At 35.0% G+C, this 14,843-nt stretch overlaps 1 protein-coding gene across 3 annotated transcripts in view; it reads right to left on the bottom strand.

Moving 5' to 3' along the window:
- Positions 1–14,843, bottom strand: part of E(z) (histone-lysine N-methyltransferase E(z)) — a 69,479-nt gene that overhangs the window by 50,598 nt on the left and 4,038 nt on the right. For 2 of the 3 annotated variants that reach the window (XM_069841629.1, XM_069841630.1), the window contains exons 2-3: positions 8,464–8,584; positions 8,089–8,241 (exon numbers count right to left, since the gene is read on the bottom strand). In XM_069841629.1, coding sequence (XP_069697730.1) covers positions 8,089–8,241; positions 8,464–8,476 — 166 coding nt within the window. In that variant the 5' untranslated portion in view covers positions 8,477–8,584. The remainder of the gene's footprint in view (positions 1–8,088; positions 8,242–8,463; positions 8,585–14,843) is intronic. The other variant, XM_069841631.1, reaches the window with a different exon arrangement.

Raw genomic sequence — 14,843 nt, 5'->3', positions numbered from 1 at the left:
GTTTTTTCTTTCACATTCAGCAAGTTATTGACAAAGTATCACAACAAATATGTTTCCTGCCTTTTCACATTTAGGTGAATTTCAAAGAATAATTCACAAATATTGTTTATGTTTAGCTGTCAATACAACTGGACACGAAGACATTGGAGGTTGTGGAACATTGCATGTTATTCACTTAAGAAAGATTTTGGGAGTTCTATGCTTCTTGTAGAAATTTGCATTGTATTGGCCTAGATGCTTGATGAATAAATTTTCACTAGAATTTGCACTGTTATAAAACTTTTTCACTTGTTCATGTAGTAAATCATTCAGAAATGTCATGTCCAGATTAAAATATATTTGTACATTACTTGTATACCAGTGGGAATTATGTATTATTCGAAGTACTATGTTTTGAACAATTTGAAGAGGTTGAAACACTGTTTTTGGGATATAACACCAAGCTGGGGCAACATAAGTTAGGATAGGTAAAATCAGCATTTTGTAGAACATTACTTTTATTGCTACAACATGTTAATTCAACTCCAAAATCTTAACAAAACAATTCACATACAGTGAGTCGCAGCACACTGTGGGATCGAAGGCAATGAACTGGCAGATACACTTGCCAAGAAAGGCACAACAATACTGCAAATGAAATCGACAAATTTGCCAATGACTTCAGTAAAGCGTCTGATCAATTCTAAATTCTCAGACCTTCATACTGAGGAAACAAAAAATGGAACACCCTAATCTTGAACCCAGAAGCAATCCCACAAGCACCACAGAAAACAACAGAACACGATTGCTTGGCAAGGCACTTACATAAACTACAAATTATAAATTCACCAGTGTGTCCCCTGTGTAACAGTCAAAAGGAGATGAATGAGAGCCACTTGAAGACTTGCAATGCACTATCTGCAGAAGACACTGTAGCCCAGAAGTACTGGAGAGCACAAATGCTAATGGCTTCATTGCTAGATGCAAGGCATTGAAACAACAACTTTTTTTCTTAAACATGAATAGTGAACTCCTATTTTATAACAGCTTAAACTAACAGAAGATAGATATCTGATTTATATCTTGTATTAAAATTATGAACGTTTTGATCAGTACTAAATGTATCTTGGTTTTTAATACAAAACATAATCAGGGAAAGAATGTATTCACAAGGTAAGGTCAGTATTTCTAAATTTTGGAAATTCTTTTTACATGATGCCACTTTATGCCTATCTGTCATTCTTATAGCTTTCTTTTGGAAAACAAAATTATGTTTAGCTTCAGATGAGCTGTATCAAAGTATTAATCCGTATTTCATTACAGAATAAAAAGTTTGCAAAGTATAACATTTTAAAGGTGTTTATATCATCAATAGAAGATAATGATCTTAATGCATGACAGGCAGAGCTCAATTTAGGAGTAATGTATTCTATGTGTGTTTCCAGTTCAAGTAATTATCCAACTCCAAATCAAGAAAAATTTGTGCTTATAGTTTCTTTGAGAGGAGTTCCATTTAATCTAATATTGTAAGAAAACTAAGGATTATTGTGTATACTAAATTTGATTACATTGGTTTTATCAACATTAAATTTATTTGCATTAAACCATTCTTCATTAGATTTAACATTGTATTACCCAAGTATAAGTGTTTATTAATTGACTGTATTGTTTCCTTGAAATAATCACATATGTATCATCTGCAAACAATTACTGAACATGTCTTCAAGTCGAACATACATGGTTGTTCTCACACAGAAATATCTAAAATCGAGAACAATGTCAGAAAGATTATGTAGGCCTAGATGTATGAGTATATGAGAGTCAACAAAAATTAATTTATCTGTGAGCTATCATCTTTTACATGCCAATTTTTCAATACTGATGATGGGTAATGTACAGTCTTAGAAAAAAGTATTGTCACACAGATATTTCAGAAGTCCCAGAAAGGAGGCACACACATGATCAGAGGATGTGCAATCTGGTTCGCAAGAGAAGGACTAGTTGAGACACTGTCGACTCTAGTAGGTCGGAAGGTGGAAACTTGGCAACATGTGCATCAGGCACCGGTCTTCTTACAAGGGTGTGGTGTATGTGATTTAAGCCTTGCTTTCGCATATTGAAGAGTACTTACAATTTATGTAGAGTTTTTCTTTTTAAGTTTTGGCATGAAATCAGCCAAGTATGGATTTATAAAATGGTCCTTGGAAGCATTTGAAACAGCAGACAATATAGAACCAGAAAGAAACAAAATGATAGGTGTACTGGTAGCTCCATTTTTTAGAGTTATCCAAGATGCAACAGAATAAGTTAAACTTGCTGATAAATTACTTTCAGTCATAATGAACACAGTTAAATAATAATATTCAAAGGCAAGGAATGATATAGGTGGTAGTTAACAGTGTATGGTAAGAGAAAATTGCAGACATTTTAGAAAAAGATGTGAAAAATGAAAGCCTAAATAAGATAAAACATATTTAATATAGTGTACAGCCTAGGAATTGTACAGTATGTGTTGAATATTACATGTAATGTAATTGAATAATGTTTTGATAAACAATATAGAACTGCCCTATAGATGGTGGAGATAAGATAAAAATATCTAATAATAGACACAACTCCTTTTAAGATATCTACAGTGTCTTTTTATAAATGAATATTACTGAAGTTTGAAAAAAGTGGCCTAGCCTAACTAGATAGATCCATTAATTCTGGCTGAAAATCAATGTAGACCTATTACCTAAATAAATTATAATTTAACAAAATGTGTAATATTCACACCTATGAATCGTATGTGTTTGAGTTTTGTACATAATGTAATGGAATATTTTTATAAATAATATAAAACTATAGCATGTGGGAAATAACGAGAAAAATAATGAAGATACAACATACCACTTACGAATCCTTGTATTAAATTACACGAATTTTTTAAGAGATGACACTATTCAAGATTTAAAAAATATATAAGAGGATTGCTTTACTTTGTTTCAAATGTAGCTATAAATGTATTATACTGGTTCCTTGTATGACTTATGATTAACTTTTTAACAGTTTTCTTCTGATACTAACATTAAAACTCTTTGGTTCTGTTTGTGAAATACGACAGCAGACAACACAGTGTTGCCAAGTTGAGCCTTCCGACCTTCTACTAAAGTCGACTGTGATTGAGGTAATAAAATTAGTTTTGTTTCGTTGTATGTCTGATCATGCACACTGCCTCCTTTCTGGGACTTATAAAGTATCTGTGCAACAAAGCTTTTTTCTAAGACTGTACTGTTCAATTTTACTTTGCTGCACATATCTTTACTTCCATCACACTTACAGTACAGGCATCAAAATAATACTAATCAGCAGTAGTTTCACTATCTGCGAAGGTCTACCACCCCAGACACAGGGAACAGTTATGTATAATTTAAGACTTTCATACTGTTCAACACTGTGCAAGAATTTTGGGTTTTGGCACTGTCATAGACGCAGAAACATCCAAAGCTTCGAAGCTAATTTGACACTGTTATCAGGGATAATAATGAACCAAACAGCCATTCCATGCTAAACTGAGCCTGGACATTATTTTTTGAAGTTTAGTACCAGTATTTCTTTCTGGAGACTAATAATAATAAACCCTTATTATTTATATTTTACAGTAGAAATAAGTTCAACAACTTAGTTCACTATATTTGTGTTTATTTTATGAACAAATGTGAAGTGTGCACATGTTGAACTTCAGTGTGAAAAATGATCTACGTTGAGAGTCCTTGAACTGTTTCCTCTTTTCATCAATCAGCTGATTTGGTGTCATCTTATCTACAGCATAGTTTTCTTTCTCGTTTTAGAAAATCATTCTAAGAGCAGATAAAGTAGATAAAGAGTTTTAATTACATTAATGGTAACAGTTGTGTGTGTCACCCGTCTTAAAAATTACTCTGAAGTTTATTTTATTTATTAATAATAAACTATATAAGAAATAACAGTTTACAGAAGTAAGGTTGAATCACTGGTCAATACAATCTGAATATTACTTTTGCTTGATTCAGAATTAAGACATAATAAAGCTCTGGTTAATGTCTGTCACACTCGTCCTACAGAATATGAATGAGGTTATTAAACTTTATTTACTATAACCTAGGGAAAAGTGAATTAAATTAAATTAAGTTGAATTTTATACGAGACTTCTGTGTTTGTATGTGTTCATTCTCACAAATTTTTTTTAATCCAATGCCACCAGGTTGTCTTTCGACATTTCTGGTCTTCTCTCCTGGCCGTGGCTTAATTGTAACCCACTTCTGAGGTTGGGGCGCCTGGAAGGCGGAGTTACATTACCCCGATGATGTGATAGGATGATTATGATAATGTGGTGCCAGGAGAGGTCTTAAATCTAAACTTAACCTAAATTCCAGACCATGAACGAACACATGAATAATCCCCTTTAAGGAAAAATTCCTGTGCTCTAACCGGGAATCGAACCCGGGACCTCATGAACTATAGCCAGAAGCTCTGACCACTAGACCATAAAACTCTACTCTTGCATGCCAGTGAACTAAGAAAAATTTCTTCATAATAGGGCATGGATTTTCTATATCTGCAGCCCATATTTTGTCCTCTTCCACTGCGATGTTATGTGCAATTCCTTGACTTGAGCCATTAGAATTATTAGTACAGTAGTCTCTTTTTATTTCTGATCGTCTTTTAGTCATAGATGGTCATGATGTTTGATATTTTACAAAGAGACAATGTCATTATTGCCATTGCCATGGAAATGCGATACAAGATGCCAGCCATACGTGGAACCTAATTCACACTAGTGCAAGCTTTTACTTACGTGTGAAACAGAAAAAAATTCAAGCATTTTAAATCTGCAGGAACTATGGAACAACAGGACGAAACTTCAAATTAAAATTCATATAACAATAATGAATGAATAGTATTAACAGAACTTCAAAGTTACATAATTACACAGTGTAAGGTGAGACCATTCCATGATTTCAATAATAAAATTATATGTTCTGTATATGAGAGGTCCACAACCAGAGTGGACCAAGTCCTTCTGGAATAATTTTGAGAAATTGAGTCTTGAAGTTCCTGGCTCACGCTTAGCAACCTTCACCTTCCATAGGAGATGCTGCTCTCTGTGGAGTAACAAATGAGTTATGGACTTCGTTTGTTATGGCATTGAATAAATCTAAGTTTTCTTCATCCAACATAGTATTAATCACAAACTGACCACTGGTGGACTTGATCCATTCTGGTTGTGAGCCCCTCATATATCAACTGACACAGTTAATTACAACTGACATCAGTCAATTATTTGTAAATTATAAAAATATTTAACAATATATTAGTTAAATGTGTCTGTGTATGGAAATTCCAATGAATATAGAATGTCTTCTAGTCATAGATGGCCATGATGTTTGATATTTTACAAAGAGACTAAGTCATTATTGCCATTGTCATGGAAATGTGATACAAGTTGCCAGTCATACATGGAACCAAATTCACACAAGTGCAAGCTTTTACTTCCGTGTGAAACAGAAAAAAAATTCAAGTATTTTAAATCTACAGGAACTGTGGAACAACAAGACGAAGCTTCAAATTAAAATTCATACAACAATAATGAATGAAGAGTATTAACAGAACTTCAAAATTACATAATTACACAGTGTAAGGTGAGACCATTCCATGATTTCAATAATAAAATTACATGTTCCGTACATATCAACTGACACAGTTAATTAAAACTGACATCAGTCAATTATTTTTAAATTAAAATATTTAACAATGCATAGTTAAATGTATCTGTGTATGGAAATTCCAATGAATGTAGAACATAATCATGCTTTTTATAGTTGATTATTTAATGACGCTGTATAAATTACCAGCTTATTTAGCATTGTTGAAATTGGTGATAACGAGATGGCATTTCGTGAAAAGAGGCCAAGGTTTCGACATTTGATTACCTGACATTCGCCTTACAATTGAGAAAAAAAAGCGAGAGGTGGGGGGGGGGGGAAACTCAATCATGCCTACTATCTGAACTATGATAGTCGCCCAGAATCATGTTTACAGTTAACTTATTTATCATATTATGACGAAGTGAAGAGAAACGATTGGAAGCATTTAAAATGTGGATATGGAGAAATATGAAGTGTGTGAAATGGACAGACAGAATAAGAAACGAAGCTGTGTTGGAAAAATTGGGTGAAGAAAGAATGAAGCTGAAACTGATCAGGAAGAGGAAAAGAAATTGGTTGGGTCACTGGCTGAGAAGAAACTGCCTTCTGAAGGATGCACTGGAAGGAATGGTGAATGGGAGAAGAGTTCGGCCCAGAAGAAGATATCAGATGACAGATGACATTAAGAAATATGGATCATATGCGGAGACTAAGAGGACAGTAAAAAATAGGAAAGATTGGAAAATGCTGGATTTGCAGTGAAAGACCCCTTGGGCAGAACACTATGAATAAACTAACTATCCTAATTAACATTGTTTGTAGCTTCAATAAGGATAAATCAGCAGTGAAGTATGTGATATTGGACATAGAATCTGCATCATTCGTCAAATCCTAAGAAACCTACAAATTTTAAACAAAGCATTATTTTCCAAATAACCTCTAGATGATGTTAATATAAAAAAATATCTTTTACTGTCTCACAAATAAGGATAGTTTTAAAAAAATATGAATAAATTTTGTTCTTGCTCCAAAGCATAAGACATTTCAAATGCTTTTATTCTTGTTATTATTCTTCTTCGTATATGAATACAGAAAAGTGGAGAACATCAAAACAAAATTGGAGAAAGAAACTGAATAAAAATGAAGAAGCCAAAAAACGTTTACTTGTTGAAGGAAAGGGAGAGAAAAAGGAAGAAGCGAGCAAGTGCAAAGAAATGTTTATCTGCAGACACGAACAAACTGAAGGCCAAAGGACGTAAGGATGCTGAAAGGTAGAAGACAGCAGTAGCCAAAGGCTGGAAATGGAACTCCTGAGCTTGGTTCTTACAAGTGTCTGCAGTCACTTCGTTGGTAAGGCAGTTAAAAGAGTGAAGAAGATGCTTCCTACAAGCCCGAGTAAAAAACAGGCAGTTATTGAAAAACTTTTGAAAGCAAATCCAGATGTTCCAAGTACAGTTATCAAGAAAAGGAAGAAAACTTGGAACGAGGTTCTAGCAGCTGAAGTTAAAATTATGTGCTTGAGAGTGTGTGAAGGAGAAAACACATTTTTAGAATTGATTAAAATAATGTCTTATGTTTTATATGAACAATTGATAGGTAGTCTTCCAGAACCAACTATAAAGATTACGGGAAACAAGACTCTATTATGTATTTTCTAGAAGTATTGATGTTCTTCAACAATCTCAGAATTAAGTACTGCTTCAGTTGATTTCTATGTTTATATTTGTTGTAATGTTGTTAAAATATTTTATTGCAATTACTACTATTTAATTTAGTACTCTCTAAGATCATATGGATCATTTTTAGTTTTAAATTTTAATTATTTTGATATACAATACTTAGGCCAAATATAACTTCACAGTGTCACACCCGTTCACCTGAAAAATGTCATGCCCGTCCTGTGCATTATTATTTTTAAAATGTTATGATCCAGGTATAAATGTGCAATTATTACAGGAAATATGTATAACATTAAATAACTTTTAGTACAAAAATTCTCAAGATATTTGTTTTATTAAGTTCACAGAGTTTTCTTGTTTTCATTAGAGGTGTTCACTGCAAGTGCATATTTTTGTCACACTCGTCCTCGGACATTTACGATGCTGCTATCTTAAGTATAATTAGAATTCTGCGACAATAATTACACAGTAGGTGCAAGGTTTAATGTATTATACTGTGATCCAGGAATGAGACTTGCAGCATGCACTGCTAAAAATTGGGAGTCAGTAAACTAGTTAAAAATGTTACCCAAATATCACACCCATCTGCATGGAATGGCTGCAAAGTGAATCTATCTATTGGGAATTAGTAGTGATAATGAATGCAACAGATAGGTTTCCCTTTCCATATCTTACAGTATATTTATCAAATTTCTATATTTATAAACATGTACAATAGTAGAATAAGTAGCGAGGCAAACAAATAATTAAGATTCTATTACCTGTCATTTGTTTCCTGTTCAAATTCCATGCAACCTTTACTTCATCAGCTCGTTTGTAACGTTTCACCTGACGAAGGCGCATATATTCTGATTTCACTCTTTTCTTCCATTCTGCAGAAACTTTGACTTTGCTCGACATGGCGAGAGTTATATCTGTAAACATAGTCTGAGTTAGAACTGATAACAGCGACAGAAATGTATGAAAGTGAAGTACATTTAACATGAAATAAAAAAAGTAGCTCTGATATGTACATGACATTATGTACAAACATTTTTCTCTTAAGACACATATAACAGAGAAGCATTCATAACTTCATCATAGACAAAAATTAGTAGTTATCACAAGCGCAGGAAATAACTTAAATCTAAGCATACCATTAGACGTCATTTAGACTTAATGTCTAAGTATGGCTGCTCCACAGCAGATGTGCTTATATCATGAGTGTTGTCTAAACTTGATGTTTAAACCTTGTCATGGATATGGTTCAAATACCACCTGCAGTCAGAAATACAAAATGGAGTATGTGCTTTTTTCAAAACACCAAAGAAATTTACTATAATTCTACAAAAGAAATAGGCCAAAGGAGGAGTTAGTTTTTTTTTTTCAACAATTGCATACTATGAATAGTATGAAGTACTAAGTACGTGGTTTTACTTTCAGACACACTATAATTTCCACAGAATAACCTAGAATGCACTTGCTACGCATAGTAATGAATGGATATATTGTCGCCATAATGGCATGTGTTCAGACATAAAATTTAAATACCGGTACTTAAGTTTGCTTGAGAGGTTCAGGAGCAAATTTCTGAATAGTGGGTGCTTGAGGGCCTGGATCATACAAACAAGAAAGTACCAATTTTTGTATCAGTCAAGGTGCAAATTTCGGGACAATGGGTGTTTGGGAGTCTGGGCCACACTAGCAAGAAAGTAATTTTAGTGCCAGTGGAGAAAGAGATTGTCGAATCCTCTTTCGACATAATTAACAATAGTGCTTTGCATTTAAATTGTGATACATTCACTTGTGACGTCTGATTCATCCATTTATTACTATTACTACAAGTGAATAATTCTAGGTTATTCTTTGGAAAACATTGGGTGCCTGACCGCACTCTTAGTACTCTATTCTATTCATAGTACGCAATTTTTAAAGAAAAATGGTTCCGCCTTTGGTCTAGTTGTTGTGTAGAATTACCAATTTATTAAATAGCAGACTCCAAGTGTAGCGAGATCAAAGTAATCCACTAAATCAGGAATAGGCACGTTAGAGGTTACAGGGGAGGTAAATACTGAGAGGGGGGTTAGAGATACGAGTTGATTCGACATACAGAGGCAATAGAAGTTACCTCAGCGCATGACGGACTGACGAATTATGACCTTTCATTGTGTATGTCTTTTCTGTTTGGCTGAATAGCATTGCCCGTCCTATTTTATTTTTTAGATAGGAAAGACTTACAGATAATATGTTTAAGAACGAAATATTTAAGAAATTTTATCGATTTAAGCTCTAAAATCATATTATTTTTTTAATAATTGCATAAATAAGAAATTAATAAAGAGGCACAATAAAAAATTGTAAACAAACTGAAACGACAAGAATAAAAGCAGTTCTTAGCTGCACTGATAATAGAAGGTATAATAACAGTTTCTCAAAAATAAAACTTAGTAGTTTATTGTTATAATTAATAGTAGTAGCAATCGTAATAAAATAACATTTTAGTAGCACTCATCATAACATTAACAATATTGATACAACAACAAATGTATCTTTCAGTGATACTAACTTCTCATGTTTATTAGTAAAATACCTTCATGCATTATACACCTTTATGGAGGACAGTATTTTATTGCATATTAAGCAATATATAAGCTATTCTTGTCTTTGTTTACACAGAATAATTCACACCCCATTCTTCCTTATATGTTCTTGTTTCTTTCCTTTCCATCGTACTGCAGTGGTGTGTAAGGTTACTGAAATTCCTCCACTACGTCTTGTGTTAACACTACTGGGTCGTGGTGGAGGGAGAAAAAAGACATGTGCCGTTATGAACTTATCTGACCCAAGGGGCCAGATTTGCCCTACCCTGCACTAAATGATCATAAAACTGTACTAAAGTCACACAAGAGACGAGGTCAAGGTCAAGTCAAGCACCTGCCATATACAGTGCATTCGTAGGTCGGCTGGACTGTTCCGTGGCACCCTTGGACTGGGTGAAGATTGGTACACCTGCTGCCAGAGTTACACATAAATGACCGGCAAGTCATGGGTAGAGAACACTAACTACTCTACTAACATTAGGCTTACCTGCATCACAATAGATGTTGAAAGTGATGACCTTCAATTCGAACACATTCCCTATATCTCAGAAAACAATTCTGGTAAAGGTATCCCCGTAATATGCCATGAAGACACTTGGGGGGCATGGAGGTAGAGCCCCATGCTTTCCATAACCTCGGCACTAGAATGAGGTGGTGTGGTCGGCACCACACTCTGACCGCCTTTTACACCCAGGCAAGACCCGGTACTCAATTTTATAGGAGGCTGAGTGAACTTCGGGGCCGTTCTGAAAGTTTGGCAACGAGAAAAAATCCTGTCCCACCTGGGATCGAACCCCAGACCTTCCAGTCCGTAGCCAGCAGCTCTACCAACTGAGCTACCCAGCCGCCCAAACAATTCTGGTTCACTTGCAAAAGTTCATGCTGACTGAGTCTCTCGTGATGTTGTCCTTCAATTCTTGTAACATGTGAGGATTTGATGCATACACTTTATTCTTTAACGTTCCCCATAAATAAAAATCGCATGGAGATAGGTCAGGGGAATGAGGTGGCCACAATCCTCGACTAATTATTCTGTCACCAAACACACTTCGCAATTCATGCATAGAATTCCCAGCGGTGTGCACTGTAGCTGAATTCTGCTGAAACCAGCCATTCAATCGTTCATTTCTTGTTAGTTGCGGAAAAAAAATATTTAAAATTAAAGTTACATAAATGTGTGAATCAACTGTTGTGTCGAAAAATATGCGACCGATAATTCTACTCGCACTCACTGCACACCAAACCCCAACTTTTGCAGCGTGGTGAGGAACTTCATGAATAATATGGGGATTTTCGGTAGCCCAGTATTTAATGTTCTGAGTAGAAAAGTGACCGTGAAGATGAAACCATGCTTCATCAGTGAAGAACGTTAAAAGTGTGTCCACGTCGCCATTATGAACGGACTGGACAAACCAATTGCAATAATTAACCCTACTTACAGGATCTTGTGGCTGTAAAGCATGAACTACATTTACCTTGTATGGCTTAAGTTTCAGAAGTTTCGTTGCCACAAAAGCTGACGTCTTGTAAATGTTAACCTCTTGTGCTAAACGTCGCAATGATTTGCAGGGTGAGTGCTCTAACCGGGCCCCTACTTCATCAAGCTTCTCTTCTGTCAGTACACGGCGTTGTTGAACATGTTTCTTGTTCAAAAAAGATCCTGTACGTCTGACTTTATTGACAAGGTCATGAATAGTTGATCTGCTAAGAATTCGAACACTTGCAAACTGATGTTCAAATTCTCTTCAACACCTTCTTGCAGAAGAGTATTTCACATATGCATCATAGAGAAAAATACGTTGTTCTAAAGTGTACTCAACCATTATTAAGAGACACTTTATCACCACGAGAAAACACAATTTTACTCACAACACGCGCACAGACGTCTTTCCCTCACAACAGATCCAACTCGACTGACTGGCGCGTCAGCGGTAGCTACAGCACTACTCTGGCGCCAGGCATGCCAATCTTCACCCAGTTCAAGGCCGCCATGCAGTCAAATGCTTTATCTACCAGATGGGACAGGGCGTTGCATTGTCAGTGTTGTGAGTCCACACAAATGTTATTAATCGACTTTTCTATGGCCAGAGTTCGTCATCTATCACTGATACCCTTTTTTCTTATCACAAGGCTGGGTGGACCCTATTCCTGACTCTATATTATAACCTTGAAAAGTTTCAGTATTGCCAGGAATCTAGCCCAGGATCTCTTGGCTCATAGTCAGGCAAGCTAATCACTAATCAAAAAGGCAGTCATTAACCCTTTATGGACATGGATTAACCAGGAGGTTAGTAACTTAATTAAACTAATTTAAAATAATTTCAAATTATTTTATATTGTAATGTTTATATGTAGGCCTATACAGTGAAAAAATGCTCTTCAAGGAACTACATAAAAATAGCGTATTAAATGCGACCTCGTATTAGCGAGAGTGGGTCATTTTTGGATTTTTTTAAATTTTAACATAAAGGTATGAATTAGCATAAACATTTGTTGAAGAAATTTAAGGAGTAAATACTGTAAACTAATTATGCAGGGTTAAAGGTTATTTTATTTTCTTTCCTTTCTGAAAATGTTAGAACAAATATACTGTCTTATCAATTAAAGTGTTCCTTTATTAAAACAGCCAAAAATTGTTTTGTCTTGCACTTGATCCAGTACTATGAATAAATTGCGTTTTCCATACGATTTAAATTGGAAGTGACATCTGTAATTTGACTACTAGAAACATTAACGAATCTATGAATCACAGTAAACGTGGCAAAGGCTTCGTTGTGTGAAGGATTTGGAATGTCTACTGCTTCCACTTCCTCTTCGTCAAGTCTTCATTTACAATGTGATTTATAACTGCCAGCAAGAAGGACAGGCTCTAAGTAAAGTAGTCTTGCAGGAACAGGTACTCAAGGGTCGCATTCCATTCTATTTCATTCACCAAACAAAGACTCCTACAAATCCTTGAATATGCATATTGTGCCTAAGATCACATCCCAGCCACTGCAGTCAATTGAGCCTGTGGTAAAGGATGTAAAACGATCAGTGTAATGGCATGCATGGAAGTTGGTGGGGTTTCAGTTGAGTGCAGTTGAAATGATTTTGCTTTATATATATATATATATATATATATATATATATATATATATATATATATATATACAGTGAAACCTCCAAGATATGGACACTCCTCATATACGGACAGTTTTTTATGTCCAGACTGAATAATGACAAATTTAACTCTCGTTTACGGACACTCTCAGACACGGACACAGACAGCTGTTTCACAGTTCTAAAGCTTGCTTTACCTCCTGACTGCAGACAGAACTTGGATTTCAAGACCTAATATGTTACAAAAATTGAAAATTTAGTTTTGAGAACTGTACAGAAATTCCTTAACATGAAAGAAGACAATAAGGGTCTTGTAGGCTACCGCAAGCCCAGATGGCTGCCCCTTCTTAGCTGGATGCGGTGGATACACAAAGTCATAAAATTTAACCTGTGTGATGGGTCCAAGGTTTTCGCGATCGTGAAATTGTATTCAACACATGATAGGGTTAGTAGGATTATTCTCTTTACTTCAATCAGTTGTACTGTTTTGAAAGACATGGCACCTGAACGTAAAGGTTAATTTGAAAACTGTAAATTACAGTACTGCATAACTGTAGACCTAGAATAAAATTGCATGGCACAATACTGTATTTTCCTTTTTCAGTCTTCAAAGTTCAAAGTTGCAAAGAATTTACTATAGTGCAGTAGACTGTATTTAGAATTAAACTATAGACATATATTTAATTTAAAGCGTGAAGGGATACATGATGCATATTATAAATTTATTGTTAGATTGGGGAGCCTCCCTCCCTCCCAGATGCGGACAGATTGTTACGCCCCTTCGATGTCTGTAAATGAGAGGTTTCACTGTATGTGTATACAGGGTGATTCAGACCACCTGTAACAGTCATTTATTTCGGAAACTAGTGCATGAAGATTTTCGAGACAAAAATATTTATAACTAAACCACATGTGAACTTTCACTTGAGCTTGATTTCATCAATCAGCTCTAACAGGAAGTAGGGTCAGTGGCGTATCACTTTAAAATTTCAAATGGGAGTCGGGGTCAAATAAGGTACCATATGATAGAGCTCTTCAAAGTAAACAACTTTCATAGGAAACGTTTTTACCAATTCCTACTCTTTCAATGAGAAAACGTACAAAAAACAATGTCATCAATATTGAGAAATGTTACAAGACGAAAAAGTAAACAAGACAATTAATGTTGACATGTTACTGAAAGGGTGGACAATTCCATTAATCTGTTATAAATTTTCAAACTGTCTGCCGTTCTGAGCAGCACACACATGTACTCTTCTTCTAACACTGTCAGTGGCTCCTAATACTTCGGCATGGTCAAGTGACTGGCAGAGTAACAATTAATAAAAACGTTTCCTATGAAAGTTGTTTGTTTTGAAAAGCTCTATCAAATGGTACCCTATATGACTCGACTCTCATTAGAAATTTTAAAGTGATACGCCACTGAACCTACTTCCTGTTAGAAATCAAGTTCTGGTAAAAGTTCACATGTGGTTTAGTTATAAATATTTTTGTCTCGAAAATTTTCTTGCACTAGTATCCGAAATAAATGACTTATGGTTGGTACGAATCACCCATTGCCTTTTCGTATGTTTTCTCATTGAAGGAGTAGGAATTAATAAAAACGTTTCCTATGAAAGTTGTTTGTTTTGAAAAGCTCTATCAAATGGTACCCTATTTGACTCGACTCTCATTTGAAATTTTAAAGTGATACGCCACTGACCCTACTTCCTGTTAGAGCTGATTGTTGAAATCAAGTTCAAGTGAAGGTTCACATGTGATTTAGTTATAAATATTTTTGTCTCGAAAATTTTCATGCACTAGTTTCCGAAATAAATGACTGTTATGGGTGGTCT

This window comes from Periplaneta americana, chromosome 12 (genome assembly GCF_040183065.1).
Source record: "Periplaneta americana isolate PAMFEO1 chromosome 12, P.americana_PAMFEO1_priV1, whole genome shotgun sequence".
NCBI lineage: Eukaryota > Metazoa > Arthropoda > Insecta > Blattodea > Blattidae > Periplaneta > Periplaneta americana.
This window is presented reverse-complemented; position numbering and strand designations above follow the sequence as displayed.